Source organism: Anarrhichthys ocellatus, unplaced genomic scaffold, assembly GCF_004355925.1.
Source record: "Anarrhichthys ocellatus isolate YVR2014 unplaced genomic scaffold, GSC_Weel_1.0 scaffold128, whole genome shotgun sequence".
Classification (NCBI taxonomy): domain Eukaryota; kingdom Metazoa; phylum Chordata; class Actinopteri; order Perciformes; family Anarhichadidae; genus Anarrhichthys; species Anarrhichthys ocellatus.
This window is the reverse complement of record NW_022280158.1, coordinates 203,830-221,844: the sequence shown is the minus strand read 5'-3', so window position 1 is coordinate 221,844 and position 18,015 is coordinate 203,830. Positions and strand designations below refer to the sequence as shown.

Below are 18,015 nucleotides of genomic sequence, written 5' to 3'. Positions count from 1 at the left end.
GTTAGCGGTGCTGCTAACGTTACTAGCTCTCCTGCTGTTGGTTAGCCCCCCCCTATAATGTGCTTTATGACACCCTGACATCACGCATACTGTATGTGTGTGAAGGGGGTCGACTCCTTAAGGAGGCTGCCTGAGGAGACGCAGCTGCTTGATGCCCAAAGTATGAATGTAAAGCAGCCTGATTCCTCACCGGCTTGTGTAAACGGGATCAGATGATTTAATGGAAGCAGATGTTTTCAAGGAGATTTTGGATTCACCTTCAAACGGGGTCAATGAATGTTGCCAACCTTCTGCTGATGAATATAAGATACTAAACAAGCCTTGTTTTTTCCTTGCTGGTGAATCTCGTGTCCCGTCAGATGATCCTGCTGACTGCTGAACCCGGTCCAGACCTCCAGGCCACACAGAGAGAGAACAGAAACAGATATTGTTCTTTTTAAGCAGTATAACTTTAGACGTCCGTCTGGCCGGGGTGCGGAGCAGAGCGACGGGGGAGGCGGTAAATTTATGGGTCATCATCTGTTTTTGGGCGCGTGCGCCCTTCAAGGTTCAAAAAGCAGGACGTGATGATGCAACTCCATGAGCCCCAGCAGCCATTCACAGCCATGCTGTTCAAAGCAGACAAACACTTTGCACATTTGCAAATCGCATAAATAAGCAGCCTTTATTTTTTTAACAGATATCTAACGTTTATAGAGGAGTTGATCATGATGAGGAAGCTCTCTGTGTTTGTCAGCCATCACTTTAATAGTGTGGAAGTCAGACTTTATTTTTTTTATAACTCCATATTTCTTCATATTTATGGCTCCTCTGTGCCTCTGATTGTCGCAGTGATCATCTCTGAGATGGATGTGCAAAGTGTTCTTATAGTCCTTGTGGGTTTAGTCTGGGTCGGGTGTATTTATAGACTAAACATCATTTACAGTTTCTTGGTGGACTTTCTTTTGCTTCACAGATAAAACGCCTGCTTACTAAAGCGTGTTGGTGGAGCCATAATGATACCCAGCATTGAGCTGAAATGATTCCTCTATTAATCCATTAGCCCATTGACGATTTATATCAATTAAGTCGTGGAAGAAGCAAAACTGCTAAAAATGTCTTTTTGCTTGGACCGGTGTCATCTTTAAACCTTTAAATGGTCCTCTTCCGTAGTCCTTCAGAGGCGGGAAACATCTTCTCCTTCACGCCTTTAAATCAAACTTCTATCTTCACAGACTCCACTTTATTTATTCACGCTTCTCCTCTCCAAGGACGACGCGGCATCAGCGAGCGGCGTGTCGCCCCTCAATGTGAACCTCCTCGTCTCCGACCCGCCTCAGGAGAAACCGTAAAGCCGAACGAGGGGCGGCCGTGGGAGCGATGTTTGTCGATGGGATGGCGTTGCGGCTTTCATGTGCTTGTCAAAGGGACGGAGTATTCATCAGGAGGGCCGAGGGGCTCTTTAATCTGGTAGATTACGCTCCTCACAGGCGGCTCAGGTGCAGGTTGAAGTAAACAGAGATTTACTGTTTGTGTGGACGGATGAAAGAAGACGGAGAACACGATGTCTGTCAGAGCGGGTTTTAGAGGGAACGTAAAGGGATAGTTTGGATGTTTTGAGGTTTTCACTGTGTTACCTTGATGTCAGACGGGGAACTGAACTGAAGGTGAAAAGTTGTAACAACAGCAGAGATAATATTCAGTTTAGTTCCCCGGTGGTAAATATTCTAAAGACAGCGTCACTAGAACTGATGTCTATAACACGACCACACAGCACATTGCTTTGCTCCCACCTCATACAAGCTCACTTCTTATTATCACTCTACATTTTATTTTCAATTCTACTTTGTTTTTTTTAACGTTATCGACTTATTTTATTAAATATGGACCTTGAATATTTGTACGTTATTGAATTATCGTACAATTTATGGACAGGACCTTGACTGTTTTTACTTTGACTTATTGTACAATTTTTACCTCTAATTGTTACGTTAACGACTTAACGTACAATATATGGATATGAACTTGTTTTTACGTTATCGACTCAATGTACCATTTATGGGCATGACCTTGTTTTATGACTATTTTATTTTAACTTTATCGACCTATTGTAGGATATTTGGACATAACTTCTAATTTTGCGTTCATGATTTATTGTAAAATTCACAGACGATATTTTTATTTATTTGAGATATTTTAATGTTTTTTCACATCCCAATGTCTGAATATTCTTTAGAAGTTCATTCCTCTTTGAAAGGAAGCACAACTATTAACTCATCATTATATCCGTGTAATATAAGCATCTTAAATTGACACTTATATCGTTTTTAACTGTTTCTGGGACAATAAGTTGTCCATCTGAAGTAGTGATGGTGACGGGCCTGGATGCACCAGCACCAGTGACGAGATGTTCTTTAATCCTCTCACACTGCAGTGCTTCTCCAGTGTGAAGTCTTCATTTCGCACATATTCACTTGTGCAGTTATTCAGGTTTCTCTCTTCCTGCTCACTCGATGAAGGAAACTCGGCTTTCTCGTTGACGTGACGGTCAAACGGGTCCGGTTCCTGCAGCAGACCCGACGGTGACGGGTCACTATTTTGTGTCTTTTGAGCTCATTGTTGTGTGAAGTCACAGAGACTTGGGAGGCTTTTCTGGCTGCAGGGTTTTTGTCTCCATCTGTGTGTTGGATCACGTTTTGTTTCCCTCTGAACACAAGAGGCCGGTAACCTGAGCCGCTGCAGACAGGCCCACATTCAGACCCGGCGGCTTCTCGTCTTCTCCGTCTGAATGAAGCGTGATCCCGGCTGATGACGGACACGCCGCTCGAGCTGATGTCCCATTGGCCGAACTCATTGCCCGTCGGACAGGTGATGTCTCCTGTGGCAGGAAGAATCCGTAGAGAGGTGAAGCTGGAATGTTGTTGTCGTCGGTGAGGTGAATTGGAAGCTTAAAGTCTTTGAATGATGCAAACGTCGGCCCGACTCGGAACCTGTTTTGTCGTTTTCCTGTGAAATCCAGTTTAGACTGAAGCGGACGTCTCTCCCGGTCATGCCGTTGGGTTGTGTCCCCCTGAGGCGGGGCGTCCTGAGGCGGTACAGGCCGGTTCCTCTGGCCCAGGCCGACGGAGCCTTCAGCTACAGCCGAGCCTCAAACAGGAGAGGCCTGCTGAGCTCTGGTAGGTCGGACGAACCCAGAACCCTCAATCATATCATATCACAGCTTTAGTGGAGCACAAACTCCCTCCCTGCACCGTTGGAGCAGGGAGGGAGTTTAACATGCTTTAAATATGTTAACGATGTGTATTAAAACATTTTAAATTAAAGGAAGGCGTTGAGCTATATTTGAAATGCATATTTTGTGCTACATCAAGACAATAATATAGTTTTCAGTTCTATTATGTGTCCACAATTATTGCTGTTACTCTAGAAACCCTCTCACTTTATAACCTCAGTACGTTTGGTTGCGCCAAACATTTAAATAATAAATTTACACATATGTTTTGCCTTTTACTTATTTATTCATTCGTCATAATTTAGACTTAAAGTGGCAAACATAGAGACTTCTCATTTAAACCTCTTTCAGGTCTTTATTCATCGCTGAAGGAGGACTAATTAATGAGAAATAAGGCCGACTGATCAAAGTATTGCAATATTTATATATGTGCACTGGAGGTCTGTGTTGATGCTGTCTTACAGTATTGTACACACATATAAGTCCTGTTAGTACGACGCACAAGACTCCAGACTGATGAGCTCTGAACACAATCGTCTCGTTTTCACTCAAATATCAATTCTAAATCAATCACTGAGATCTTAAGAATTCACACGTTCAAATGTTTTTGTCTGCTTTGTGTTGCGTCAGAAGTTGACACGTATGTTCACGTCTTTAGGCTGCTGTGTTGAACAGAAAGTAGTGTTTTGTTAAAGAACAGCTTAATATTCAACACATATCAAAGCATTGCTTTGATATTTGTCCTGAAACTTGTTATCGTGGAGAGAAGGAAGTTTTAGTACAAACTTGGCGTTGAATGTCTCGTCAGATTTATAATGCTGTGTTTGAACAATATAGGACAATAAGAGGTTTGGTTTCTGTTGTTAAATACAACACAACATGTTTATTGTTGTTTATATTGTGATGGAAACGACCTTGATGAAGTGTCTAGTTTCTGACATTGTTGTTCCTCGTTGGGCCGTCTGATCGTTGTTGACCATAAAGAAGTGTTTCACTTTCTAACATTGTTCGATCATTTATTTAAGATTGAAGCTGTGAAGACGACCCGTATGGACAACAGAGATTACTCTCCTTTTGCAGTTTAACATAAACTTTATTATGATCGTTATTTTACACCAAACAACCTGATCTTCTTCTGTTTCAGGGTGTGTGTTGGTTTCTCAGTATTTTTCCACTGAGTATTTCCTGTGTATTCAGTGTGTTTCTGTGGCCGTCCTCTCCTCTGTGGGGATCGATGAAGAATTAAAGATTATCTTGGTACTCTGCTCAGGTGCTCCATGATGAAAACATCTTTACCCAACATGCAACTCTAATGAAAGCACGTGTGGACTACAAACGTTGAAATATAGATTTTAAACATTCGGTCTTATTGTCTGAACAAACACGTTCCGGGTCTGTGAATCTCCTGTCGTGATCATACGACGTCTCGGTACGCGTGACGGCGGCCGGTTGTGTAAGCGTTTTACATTTTATTCATTCCTCTCTGCCTCTGTGTTTGTGTTCGCAGCGGGATGATGGATCTGATGCTCCGTAATGGCCTCTCCTCAGCCGGCTGAGTTAGTTTCGCCAAGGTGTAATTCATCAGTCCGTGTGACCACCACAATCTCTCCATCTGAAGCCTCTCTCTGCAGCGCGATTATGCAGCCTCTCTCTGCAGATCTATAGGCGGACGCTCACATTGATGCATCGCCTCTATTACAGTATTGAAGCAACGGCGCTCTGAGACACAATGGGTTTAATGTAATTTGGAGCTGCTGTCATTCATTTATTCTTTCTCTGCACAAACAAACAAGTTGACCGCGGGAATGAACGCGGTCAGGAGACATGTTTGGTCCGTGTCAGACGGATGATGGAGCGTCAGAAGTCAAAACAGCTCAAAGTAACGTCTTTGGATTAGTTTGTTTTATCAAACCAATAGTAAAAAATCCACATATAGAATTTGCAAATATATAAAAACAGGCGGCAACCTCTGGTTCTGCTAAATGAAGCCAATGCTTCATGTGTTAAAGCTGCATTCTCTCTAGTGTCCACCAGGGGGCGACTCCTCTGGTTGTATAGAAGTCTATGAGAAAATGACTCTACTTCTCTCTTGATTTATTACCTCAGTAAACATTGTAAACATGAGTTTATGGTCTCAATCTCTAGTTTCAAGTCTTCTTCAATACAGCATGATGTTCATTTAGTACATTATGGTCCATTTAGAGTCAAACAGACCATAAAGCAGGGGATGCTTTAGGGCGGGGTTACACGGTGATTGAAAGGTCTCTACCAGAGACGTATACGGCGTCTCTACGTCACTCCTCCTCAGATCTAATACGGTCACTTCCTGTTGCATAAAAGCAAGATGGCGACGACCTAAAAAGCCAAACTCGAGGCTTCAAAGCCAATGAGTGACGTCACGGCAACTACGTCTACTTCTTATGTACAGAATATGGTTTTAATACTCTCACACAGAACTCTGGACGGTTCTCATGGTGGCAGCTCCTCCACCAGGAATATGTACTTGCATGTTTGTGATTGTGCGTGGTTGTTCTTTGTTAGTGGACATAAAGAGCTGAACGATTGTGACCGAACCCGGTTTCAGTTCCTTCACGTCACTGACTCTGTGTCTTTGTTGTTATCACGTAAAGCGACACCATATTGTCCGATTGCATCGCCGCTCCAGAACACTTTGAATCGTTTCAAATCACGTGTCGCTGTGAGAGAACGATGGAGATCTTGAACTGGTTTAGAATAAATAAATGAAACGGACTCTGGAAGGTTGATCAGGGTTGATCAGGGTTGCCTCTTTCAGACTGTAACTCTGTGTTATATACACCATTCATTTACATGGATCTAGTTGTTGAGAGAGAAACGAGAGTAGTTCATTAGATGATTTATATATGACCTGAAAATATATGAGTACATGGATAAAGTGCACACGATATATGATTTTTATTGATTTTTATTAAAAACTAATTCGGCTTACAAAAATAAATTAAATAAAAACGTTTTTTTTTTTACACTTAACAAATAAAATGAACCTTTATTTTTACTGTGCATAACATGTGGGATGTTACAATGCCCCCATACGGTAATTACTAGTCTCATGTGATGTATTAATATGGTTTTGGTATGTCTGTGCTGCAGTTTGTTGTATGATAAATCTGTAATAATCTATCAAATCAGCCAATAACTGCTAGTTATCTTCTTTTTTTAACCCCCGTTAAGTCGCTTGAATGATGATGACGTTTTGGAAAGGAAACCTTGAAGTTAGCCACTTCCTGTAGTTCATCTTTAGCTTTATTTTATTGCTGTACATTAAAACCACCCAGAAGAAGAAGAAGGTCCACAGACTTCTTCACACTCGGAGCTGAGCTCCATTGAACCTGTCTGGCCCCCCCGCCGCTCTGTACTCTAACGCAGCGGCTAATTGCAGGATCCATGATGGCGACAGGCCGTTGATACGTGGTTTAATGAAGCTGATTAATCTCCAGACCCCCTCCAGGTGGGGAGCTGCCTTAGGACTGTTAGCCGGGAAATAAACTCTGGAGGTCTTACGGTGACGTTTTAATGGCGTTAGAGGTCTTTACAGAGCACCCAGGGTACCTTTCACCTTATGTGAGCTATCTGAGCAGGGGCTCCTGGGAAATGAAGTCCCTAAAGTTAGGTTTTCTGAGTCCGAGGAGGGAAAGGATCTGAGCATTTTTTACTGGTTTACTGGCGGTCTCAAAGAATCTCAAAGAATTCTGCTCCAAGCGAGAAGTTACATATGTAACCCTGGTTCTATGAATTCATCCTCTGTCTGCGGTGGTCAGGAAGAAATGGAACTCAGCTGAGATTTCATTATTAATATTCTTTAAACGTCTTTAAAGTGATGAGTTAAAGTGAAATTTTCCTGATGTTCGACCGGTCGGCTGCTCTGTAATCGTTCCCTCTGCGACTCTTAACTTATTCGCCTCACACCGGCCGAGCCTCCACGGTGATGCCTCATCACTTCCTATTGACTCGCAGGCGGCTGCTGCAAAATGCTAATTTGATGCCGGTCAATAGGAGACTCCCTCTGAATCCACAGCCAGTTTGGATTTGTCTCGGAGCTCGACGTGAGTCAGAGGAGGAGAAGACAATTAAATCATTCATCAGATGAAAGTGGTGATGTTGACTTCGGGAGGTAAATAAAAGTAAAAGTTAAAAAGGTCCTTATTTGTTGATTATTTCACTATCAAGCTTCCAGAGCGGTCTGTGAGTAAAGACGACACCTTGAAGGTCTCTCTGTCTTTATCTCATGCATGTCTGCTTCAGTCAGACCTGATGGTGGTGGTTTATGACAGAAAGTCAGGAGGTCAGTGTGTTTATATCCTAACAGTCGTGTCTCTGTGGTCTGTTGCAGGAGTGTGTGGCTGCTGTGGGCCCCTGAGGCCGAGGTACAAACGCCTGGTGGACAACATCTTCCCCGAGGACCCCAAAGTAAGTCACTGCATCCTCAATTAACTTAAAACCACACAGATGTAATCTAAGGTTTCTGAGACTAATAGTTCTCTCACTGTTCTTTTATGTTTCTTCTTTATTAGCACTAGCATGTGTTCAATGACCGTCGGAGAGATGAAAGTCTCAGGATAGTGACGGTCGTCACAGCTTCTGGCTGTGATGAACTCAGTCTTGACAGAAATAATTGGTCGAGCGCAGAGAAAAGCTTCAGTGTTCATCCGACGTGACGTAGCTTAGACGAGTAATTTAATCCATTTGATTCCTCGACCCCTGTTAATTAATACGCTAAACATGTTCGCGGTTTGTACTCAAGGGAGCGTCTGCCCCCCCCCCGATATCTTCTCAAGGGGTTTTTAGTGTAAGCAAACGGGTGCAGTGGGAAATGGAAATGCTCCAATGGTCGAGACCTTGTCAATTTAATTATCACTTGCCGAGAGCCTGAGGAGCTATAAGCACTCGGGGGACCGACGCTCTCCAATTAACTCCCTCCTCTTTATGCATGACACCTGCTGGTAATGCATTTATATATGCTGAGTCCTTAACAAGTTTACAAAGAGGCAATTCTTCCACAGAGAACTTTGTTTTATGATTCTGAGAGAAATGGTAGAATCTTAATCGAGGACAATGTAAAAGGGACAAAATGAAGAATCCGTATCCATCCTCTCACCCGTAGTGCTGTTTGTCACCTACAGAGGTTTGTCTGCTGCAGAGATGTTCAAAACAATGGGACGAATCGTCACTCGGCTTGTGGTGCATTAACTCCACAGTAGGGACGGGTATCACTAGGATGTTGTCGGTACTGTTATTGGCTCTTTTTGATTATTTTGCGAGAGAAAAACACATTTCTTTATTATTCTTGTCTATAAACACATAATGTTTCTCGAGCATCAATACAAGAACTTCCAAAATCCTTAAAATACATTCAGCTCAACACTCGGCTCAGAAGTCGGACATCTTTATGGCAGATATCTCCTCAACGATGCAGCTCACATCACAACAGTCCACCGTGATGAACAGCACTGCGGGTTAGAGCACAGATGTGTTGTTTGGGGTGAACTGTCCCTCTGACAGTTCTTCTGAGCAGCGATCTGTTGTGACGTTAAAGTGGAACTCAAACACATTCACAGGACTTCTAACATCACTGCTAGTATGAAGAGTTCCAGTGACATGAAGAAGGAACATAATGAACTTTGCTGGAGGTTAAAGAGGACTACTTGACTTGTACTCTCTAGCTCAGTGACTCTTTAAGGTGTCTTGACTTTGTAACTTTGAGATGTTTATTTTACATGTTAGGAAATAGAGCATTTGTTTTGGGGACTACTTTCAGCGGTGGATTAATCCACATTTGGTGCTCTAGTTAGAATCCTACAGCAGCATGAACCCGGACCACCTTCTGTGTGTTGTTCCTTCAGGATGGCCTCAGTAAGTCGGACATGGAGAAGCTCACCTTCTACGCCGTGTCGGCTCCAGAGAAGCTGGACCGGATCGGAGCGTACCTCGCCGAGAGGCTGAGCAGAGACGTGCTGCGACACCGCTACGGGTGAGTCACTCATTGCACCGTCGGGTTTCTCCTTCTTCTACAAAAAGTCCAGCAGCACGTTACACGAATATGGAATATGGTCTTTTCAAAAGACCTCTTCACGGGAAACCTATAGACTTATATAAGATATTTTGTGCTCCTCACTTATTTATAAGACAGAATGTGACACTTTCACCTGTAAACAGAGAGAGTAAAAGAAGAGTTAAGAGACATTTAATAACAGAAAGCGTCACTAAACTCATCACAATGATCAGAATGGATTCTGTGAAATGATCACACTTATTCATTTACATCTCCGTGAACCTCTCGGCGCCTTCTGCTGCCGGAAAGAGATTCAAATGATCATGAGAGAACAAAAACTCTCCCTCGTGTGTTTCTGAAGAGAAGACCGGATCAATACGCTGATGATTACGTCACGAGCAGCCAGAAGCCGACAGGGAGGAGAACAAACGCATCCCTCCGTCTTCCATCTCTAATATCATACATAGTATACGTATCTGATGGTCTACGGTCGCCCACGTGTCGTTAAAATCAGCGCTGGGCTCGCCCTGAATGATCGGGATACTCGGTACCGATATCAGTGTCAGAAGTGAAGATCAACATGTTGCATGTGATGTGAGAGGAGAAGGCTGCTGGGAAGTGAAGCGCTCTGTTCTCAGTCTGTGCTCTCAGCTGTGAGCTGCTGCATGTGGTCAGGTACTGTGATGAGCTGCTGCTGCAGAAGACCTCAGACGCTCTCCCTCACTCCTCCAGTCAACATTACAGCTTTTAACCTGTGATGCATATTCATGTGATGTTATTGTTATTATAATATAGATATTTATCAGCTGCTACTGTTTATGGGCTTACCATGAAAAGTGCCTTTGAGTAGCTTTTTAAGTGCTATTCAAAATAAATGTATTATTATTATTATTACTATTGTTATCATTGTTATTGTTATTATTTTTTAACTCATAACCTGCTGAGTGTAAATCACTGACAGCTGACTGATACAGAAGAATATTTTAAATTTAATATCAGAAAGAAAAATCGGAATAATATTCTTCCTCTTCCTCCTCATCGTACTCCTCTTCCTCCTCCTCCTCCTCAGTAACGTGGTGATAGCCATGGAGGCTCTGGACCAGCTGCTGATGGCCTGTCACTCTCAGAGCATCAAACCCTTCGTGGAGAGCTTCCTGCAGATGGTGGCCAAGCTGCTGGAGTCCAGAGAACCAGACCTGCAGGTCCTCGGGACCAACTCGGTGAGAATCGAGACCTTCAGAAACATTAATGCAGAACACCAGCTTCTACTGTGTAGTAGCTCAGGTTTATTGTGAAATACATGAGAAAGTACAGGTGAACATTTACCCCCGGCTCTCTCATCCCCGTTTAATATTTATACATATAATATATATATATATATAGTAAATAAGAGAAAACAAGGAGTTCTACAAGGATAAAATATAAGTAAATAAATACATAAATCAATTTAAATTAATAAATATTAAAATAAATGTATTTATATAATAAATGAATAAATAATGAAAAATCAGTAAATACATACATAATAAATAATATAAATTAAAAATATATATATTATAAAAAATCAATAAATAAAATAAATATATAAATTAAATAAAAACATTCCAAACTTCAGTTGATAGCTGATGGTGAGTATGGCTCCAGATATGGTGGGGGGGGGGGGAGGGTGGGGGGGAGGGAGGAGGAGGAGGAGGAGTTTCATGTCTCCATCAGGATGGTGAAGAAGATAAATGTTGACATCCAGGAAGATGCTCAACAAACGTTCACGTTACAACAGCTTCACCAGCAGAAATCATTTGACCTGATGGAGTTTATTATGTCCGACATAAAGCTAAGAATACATATCGTTTACTGGAGCCGGGACCTTTAATCAGTTGGTAAAATATAATAAATCACAACGTATACATGCAGGAGGACAAGAGGAAATGTAAACGTTGAGAAGGAAGCAGACGCATGAGGAGATGAGCTAGTGAGACATTTATATTATAACAGATTGTGTTTTGTCAGCTGATGAGTTATTTGCTTTTGTTCGTGTACAGAGCTAGAGGAGGGTTGATTTAACACTAAGTATATCTATACTCTGCTGGCTGGAACCCTGAAGTCTGAACTTCTTTCACATCATTCTCAACGCTCCTGACATTATTATGGTCTTTATGTTTTCTTCTGTTTATCAAAAAGTCTTGTTGTTGTGGAAAAACGTCCAAATGTGAGCTTATGCGCTACATAACGGCCTCTTCTCCTTGAATTTACATACTGATTATTATTATTTTAATCAAAAAGCAGTTTCTGTGTTTGTGCAGGTTGTTTATGAAACCAAAATTACCATAAAGCAGTAAAACCCGTCACTGTGCTGCCGCCCAGAGGTTGATGTCGGTGGTTAAATACCTCATTTAACTCTTACTTTGGCGGTGTCTCTTACCACATCCTGTCACAGACTAACTGTTATTAGCTCGCTTTAAGCCGCCAGCGAACATCAGCCCCGTCTCCTCCTCCAAGTCTTGCACTCTTTATGCACTCTTTATGTGTGGTGTTTTGAGTCTGAGGAGGACAGAGGCTGCAGGGACAGGGAGGTGAGTTCTCACTGAAGTGCATTCTGGGACTCGTAGTTAACTTCTTTCCAGAGTTTCTTATACACCCAAGACTTAGAAGAGCTTCAACCGTCGGTGTTTATTGAGAGAATATCAGAAGAAAAAGAATTTAGCCTCAATGTAAAGTACTCTGTGAATGGCCAGACGGTGGCGCTGTGGGCTCCACATCCACAGCCTGTAATCCAACTTCACCAAATGTCGCTTAAATCTGTGCAGTAACGTTAGAGATTATTCTGCTGACTAAGAGACGTGTGTGTGGGGGGGGGGTCTGGGCTGACAGCCATGTTCTGTTTCCACATTCATCTGCAAGTTAACTTTATCACGAGGACTTGGCAGACTAGAAGTGTGTCTCTATAGCAGAGACTCATCTGTCCTCGCGTATGAAGCCACTGAGTCACAAACACAGGGGAGTTTATTTATAGCTCACAAACATTTGATTCGTCTGTTCAATCTTCTTCCATTTTACTCTTTTTTTTGTTTTTTTGTGCCCTCAGATTCTTTTGGAAAAGTTCTTTGACAGCTTTAGTGTCTTTAACTCCTTAAAGTCCTGCTCCTCTATGAAACAGCCATGATGACTAGAAGTAGAGGGAACTAGAACACGTCTTTAGTGCAGAATAACAGTTATTATCACATAAATCATTACAAAGAAAGTAGAATTTCTTTGATAATGTGTTTTACAAAAATTGGAATAAAATGTAATCTATATCCAACATTGATTCAAGTGTCCACCAGTGTTACAATGTTGGAAAAAAAGGCTTTATGTGGTATAAATATATTGAATTATTTACATTTTTACAACCTCTCCTCCCCTCTCCTCTCTCCCCTCTCCTCCCCTCTCCTCTCCTCTCTCCTCTCCTCTCCTCTCCTCTCTCCTCCCCTTCCTCCCCTCTCTCCTCTCCTCCCCTCCCCTCTCTCCTCTCCCCTCTCCTCCCCTTCCTCCTACCCTTCCTCCCCTCTCTCCTCTCCTCTCTCTTCCCCTCTCCCCTCTCCTCTCCTCTCCTCCCCTCTCTGCATTCTCCTCTCCTCTCCTCTCTCCTCTCCTCTCCTCTCCTCTCTCCCCTCCTCTCCTCTCTCCTCTCCTCTCCTCCCCTCTCTGCATTCTCCTCCCCTCTCCTCTCTCCTCTCCTCTCTCCCCTCCTCTCCTCTCCTCCCCTTCCTCCTCCCCTCTCTCCTCTCCCCTCTTCTCTCCTCTTCTCCCCTCTGCTCTGCTCTGTGTTCAGTCCAAGCTTCTTAGATTTGTTGTCACATGACTGTTGGTCTTAAAATAATCGCAGAATTTAATGTTTTCTACACAATCAGTTGAGAGTAAAGAGTTTATTTGGGGCGAGACGTGTAGAATATGTTTTAGCTGAAACATCACAGTTTGTAAAAAGACGTCCATGTTTCCAACCGCTCGCTGTGCTTTGGCTCTCGAGACTGATGCGTAATGATCAACATGCCCCTGTGTTTTTTGTGTTTTTTAAATTGTCCCGAGGGAAGTATCACCCTCTCATTCCCTCATAGAACATCCTAACTGCTCTGCCGCGAGGCGTCGGTGAGGCGTGAAGCCCGTTGCTGTCTGATCAGTCGTACACACGCGTGATGAAACCTCGGCTCAGATGTAACTACCAGCCTCTTAAAGCACTCGCCCTCTCTTCAGTCGTCTCTTCAGTCGTCTCCTCAAGTGAAATCCATTCGGAAATGTGTTCAAACTGCTACGAGTGTAAATGCTGAGCGTGATCCAGATACAGAAACATAGTCGCACACTCGGAGCCACGATGCAACGTTTGGACACGGCAGTGTTTGTCAGGGTTAATGTTATTTCACTTTACACTACATTCATGTGGCAGAAGCTATAATACAACCCCTCCCAAATAAATACCTTCTTATTCATTGGCTTTGTTTTGCTTCAGTACAGCTGAGGCTGATGGGAATGCCAAAAATATTAAACAAATTATAATTTTGACCTGATGGTGGCGCTAGATGTGAGTGATTGCATTTCATAATTGCAATTCCATTAAATTTGGGACAACTATTTATGTTAATTGTAACAAATCATCCAGTGGATGTTGAGATGTTTCCTTCTGGACCAAAGTGATGGAACAGCCGCTGTGATCTCCATAAAGAGCCGTCATGGCTGAAGTAAAGGTGGATATAATCTCTGCTCTTTGTGTCCTCTGCTGCAGTAACTCAGCAACACGTTTGGTAATGTGGAAGAGAAGCCGCTCTCCTGTTCGCCATCTGCCAGCGTTCCTCGTTCCATCTGAGTCAGAAAGGTCAGGCACAGAATGGGAGGAAAGTACAGGTGGAACGGCTGCGTTTTGGCCGCCGTTGCCTAAAACGTTACGGAGGCAATTTGTTGCAGTGGACAATGAGAGGGGAGCTCAGCTGACTGTGGAGAGGAGGCCTCTCTAGAGGACACTTTACGCTCGTTAGGAGGGAGGAAATTATAGGCTGGACAAAACAATAGGGGGGGGGGCTCTCTAATGGTTGTTATCATTATCGGCGTCGCTTCCCGTTCATCCCTTTGCAACAATGTGACGTTATTTTAACTGGCGTGTCATTGTGCTCTTGGTGGCCTTGAGTTCTGGTTCTCTCCATTGTCGAAGAGTTGTGATCTGATGTCAGAGGTGGATCGAGGACAGAGCTGATGATAGGCCCGAAGACAAGAGACACTAACGGATGTCTTCCTCCTCTCTCTAGTTTGTGAAGTTTGCCAACATTGAGGAGGACACGCCGTCTTACCACCGCCGCTACGACTTCTTTGTGTCCCAGTTCAGCGCCATGTGCCACTCTACCCACGAAGACCCCGAGACCAGAACCAGGTAAGACGACAGGGACGCCTCTCACAGAGACACGTGTCTTCTGAGCTGGTGAAGACTCTTTACAGTTATTCGGCACTGAGACCGTTATTCCTAACAGTTATAAAGGAACATTGTGTAGGATTCGTGGAGATTTATTGGCATTATAATAGAAAATAGTCGTTGTGCTTTCGTTCCCTTCATATCTACATAGGGAGCGGGTCCTCCTCACGTAGTCCGCTATGTTGCATCGCTATGTTTCTACAGTTTCCCAGAACAAGCAAACCAAACAGAGTCCAGAGAGACTTTAGTGTTTTTAAGTCAAGTCTCTACGACATTGGTTGTAGTTGGCGACCTCACCACTAGATCTTACACACTGCTCCTTTAAGGGTGCATGCTCCTCTGTACATATTTCTGCTCGTCTTTGTTAATATTGGAGGTATTTCATCATCTTGGGATCCCTCAGGGTTCCATTGTGGGCCCCCTCTTCCTTCACATGATGTATTTTTATTGCAGCGTAGTCGACGTTTAAATATATGTCACAATATCAAGCAGACCGCACTGGTTTAATATCTTCAGAACTTTAAATGTACATAATAAAAACTGATGTTTTAATATTTAGACCTCCACCATCTATAGGTGTAGTAGGTCAGGCTCCAACATTTTCTAACTTAGAATATAATTTATGAGACTTTCTGCCCTCGTCTAAGTTAAAGGAAGTTGTTTCTTGGACTATTATCCTGACTTCACTACCAAAGTCTTTATATTTATGTTACTTTTGTCCAGTTGAGTGTTCCAGCTGGACCTTAAGCTAAGATTAAGACCCTGATACCTCCTCTCACTGAATCCAGTGTATTTATAATGAATCTGTGTTGAACTTGGTTCGTATGCCAGAAGAAAACACAGTTTATCTTTGATCGAGGTTTGAGTCTCACCACTTTAGTTCCACTAATTAAAAAAAAAAAAAAATCCCCGTAGTGGAGAAGAAGATGGCTCATTTATTACTCATTAGATCCAGAGAGTGGCTGCATCGTTCATAAGAAACAAGTGTAGATTCTTTCATTATCTTCGTTTTTAAAGAAAAGAATAAGCTTAATATGGTCCCTGAAGTGAAGCGGCCCACGACAACATGATGAAGAGTGTAATCTCAGTCTTTACCTCCCGGAGCGGTCCTTCACGTTCATGTGAGCAACATCTGATCCATCATTGATGGTGCAGAGAGTTTCTCTGATCAGCTCTCCTCATGGGGCCGAGCTGAGCTGTGATTATGATTATTATTATTATTATTATTATTATTATTATGAAGACGCTTTAACGTCCACTTTCAGAAACAGCCTCTTCTTTTAATGGATAATATCCACATTGATATCTTATTGTTTGGATCTTTCCACTGTTGATGAAATGATGTGAAAACGAAGTGATTAAGGCTATTGTGAGAGTTGTTCTATATTAACTTATGCTCCGCCCACATCAATGTTAACAAACAGAACTAACAGAGAAGGTGTCCATCAGCGATGATCTTTATTTTAATTGGACTGTTTTCTGCAATGAGGCTCATTTACAAAGAAAGGACCAATTATGAGCAAAACATCTTCACATTACTTCATTTAAATACGTTTAAATAGCACAGGAGCACCACGACGCTGTGACCTGGCAGCGCATTTAAACGGGCACTTTCACCGTTTCTTTTTGTCGTCCCTCTGAAACGCAGCGCTCTGACTCGTGTGTGTGTGTGTGTGTGTGTGTGTGTGTGTGTGTGTGTGTGTCCATGGGGGATGCTGGGAATATTTCTGCCTCTGCTTGATTCCTCTCTGCCGTGCTGTTAACAGAATGACTTCTCACTTATTTCATTATTGACTCCGGCAGCATCTCGCTGGAGGTGGAGAGGAGTTCCCAAATAGATTTCCTCTGGTGGTTATTGAATCAGGCTGAAGGCGAGGTCACCCACCATGCTCTTCATATGATTGCTCATGAAGACGTTTGTGTCAGAAACAAAGAAGAGACTCAGGAATAGTAACCGGTGAACCGTGACCCTCTGCAGATGTTAGTGTGTGCAGATGTGCAGATGAAAGTGTTGTTAAGATGAGTGAGTCGCTCTGCAGAGAAAGATATTTACAACGCAAACACTCCCAATAAGTTCTGCTGCTGAGTGTAATTATGCAAAGTATGAATGTTGAATTTCAAGGCAGAACGATGAGCGATAAAGACTTCATGAAAGAACGTAAACGTCACAGAGAAATATTGTGTGAATATATGTCGAGGTTATAAATGTGCTTCAGTCTCCAACGACTCATTTCTCTGTAACTGCGTTGATGAAATGGACTGTTTTTACAATGAGGCGCGTTTGCATAGAAATGGGCCATTTGTTTGTGCAAATAGTGCACAGTATCACGAGACCCAGTGTGCTCAGCAGCACAGTTAAAGGTGAGTTTAATGGTGGCATGTTTGTGCAGGTATAGCAGCCTGAAAGCTGCTCAGTCCTTTTATAAAGTAAAGCTTGATCACCAAACCCTATCCAGTGATTTAGTCTGTGTTTACGTACTAGCAGCATGGCTGAAAGGTCGGTCAGTAGTTTGGTCCATTTGTTGGTCCAACAACTTGTCCAGAGAGAAATATCTGCACGATGTTTGGATGTTAAATTAGGTGCAGACATCAAAGGTCACCAGAGGATGAACCCTAATGACTCTACAACTACCAGCTGAACACCTGCACCAGTTGAACGTGGAGATTCATGCTAACACAGCCTGCTAAATGCTAACACTAGAAACCTCGGAGCTGTCTCGTGATGACTAACAGCGCCCCCGTGTGTCCGTTTCAGGATCCGCGTGGCCGGGATCAAAGGGCTGCAGGGCGTCGTGAGGAAGACGGTGAACGATGAGCTGCAGGCCATCATCTGGGAGCCCCAGCACATGGACAAGCTGATCCCCTCCATGCTGTTCAACATGCAGGACAGCGAAGACCTGGACAGGTACTGCACGCACGTGCACACACACACACGCGCACACAGACACACACACGCACACGCATAGTTAATTATTTTCCACACTTTATGCTTTGTTCCTTTCCAGTCCTCTCCTCTTTTTGTCTCTCCTCCTCTCCTCTCCCCGTGGCCTCCTCTCCTCTCTCCTCTCCTCTCCTCTCCTCTCTCCTCTCCTCTCCTCTCCTCTCCCCGTGGCCTCCTCTCCTCTCTCCTCTCCTCTCCTCTCCTCTCCTCTCCCCGTGGCCTCCTCTCCTCTCCTCTCCTCTCTCCTCTTCCCGTGGCCTTCTCTCCTCTCCTCTCCTCTCCTCTCTCCTCTTCTCTTCTCTTCTCTCCTCTCCTCTCCTCTCTCCTCTTCCCGTGGCCTTCTCTCCTCTCCTCTCTTCTCTCCTCTTCTCTTCTCTCCTCTCCTCTCCTCTCTCCTCTTCCCG

At 43.4% G+C, this 18,015-nt stretch overlaps 1 protein-coding gene across 1 annotated transcript in view; it reads left to right on the top strand.

Annotated features, from left to right (window-relative positions):
* Positions 1 to 31: 31 nt before the first annotated feature.
* The window catches only part of efr3a (EFR3 homolog A (S. cerevisiae)), a 54,811-nt gene continuing 36,827 nt past the window's right edge, over positions 32 to 18,015 (top strand). The window contains exons 1-7 of the mRNA XM_031877191.1: positions 32 to 2,883; positions 2,999 to 3,155; positions 7,581 to 7,657; positions 9,091 to 9,218; positions 10,309 to 10,459; positions 14,510 to 14,631; positions 17,426 to 17,575. Coding sequence (XP_031733051.1) covers positions 2,788 to 2,883; positions 2,999 to 3,155; positions 7,581 to 7,657; positions 9,091 to 9,218; positions 10,309 to 10,459; positions 14,510 to 14,631; positions 17,426 to 17,575 — 881 coding nt within the window. The 5' untranslated portion in view covers positions 32 to 2,787. The remainder of the gene's footprint in view (positions 2,884 to 2,998; positions 3,156 to 7,580; positions 7,658 to 9,090; positions 9,219 to 10,308; positions 10,460 to 14,509; positions 14,632 to 17,425; positions 17,576 to 18,015) is intronic.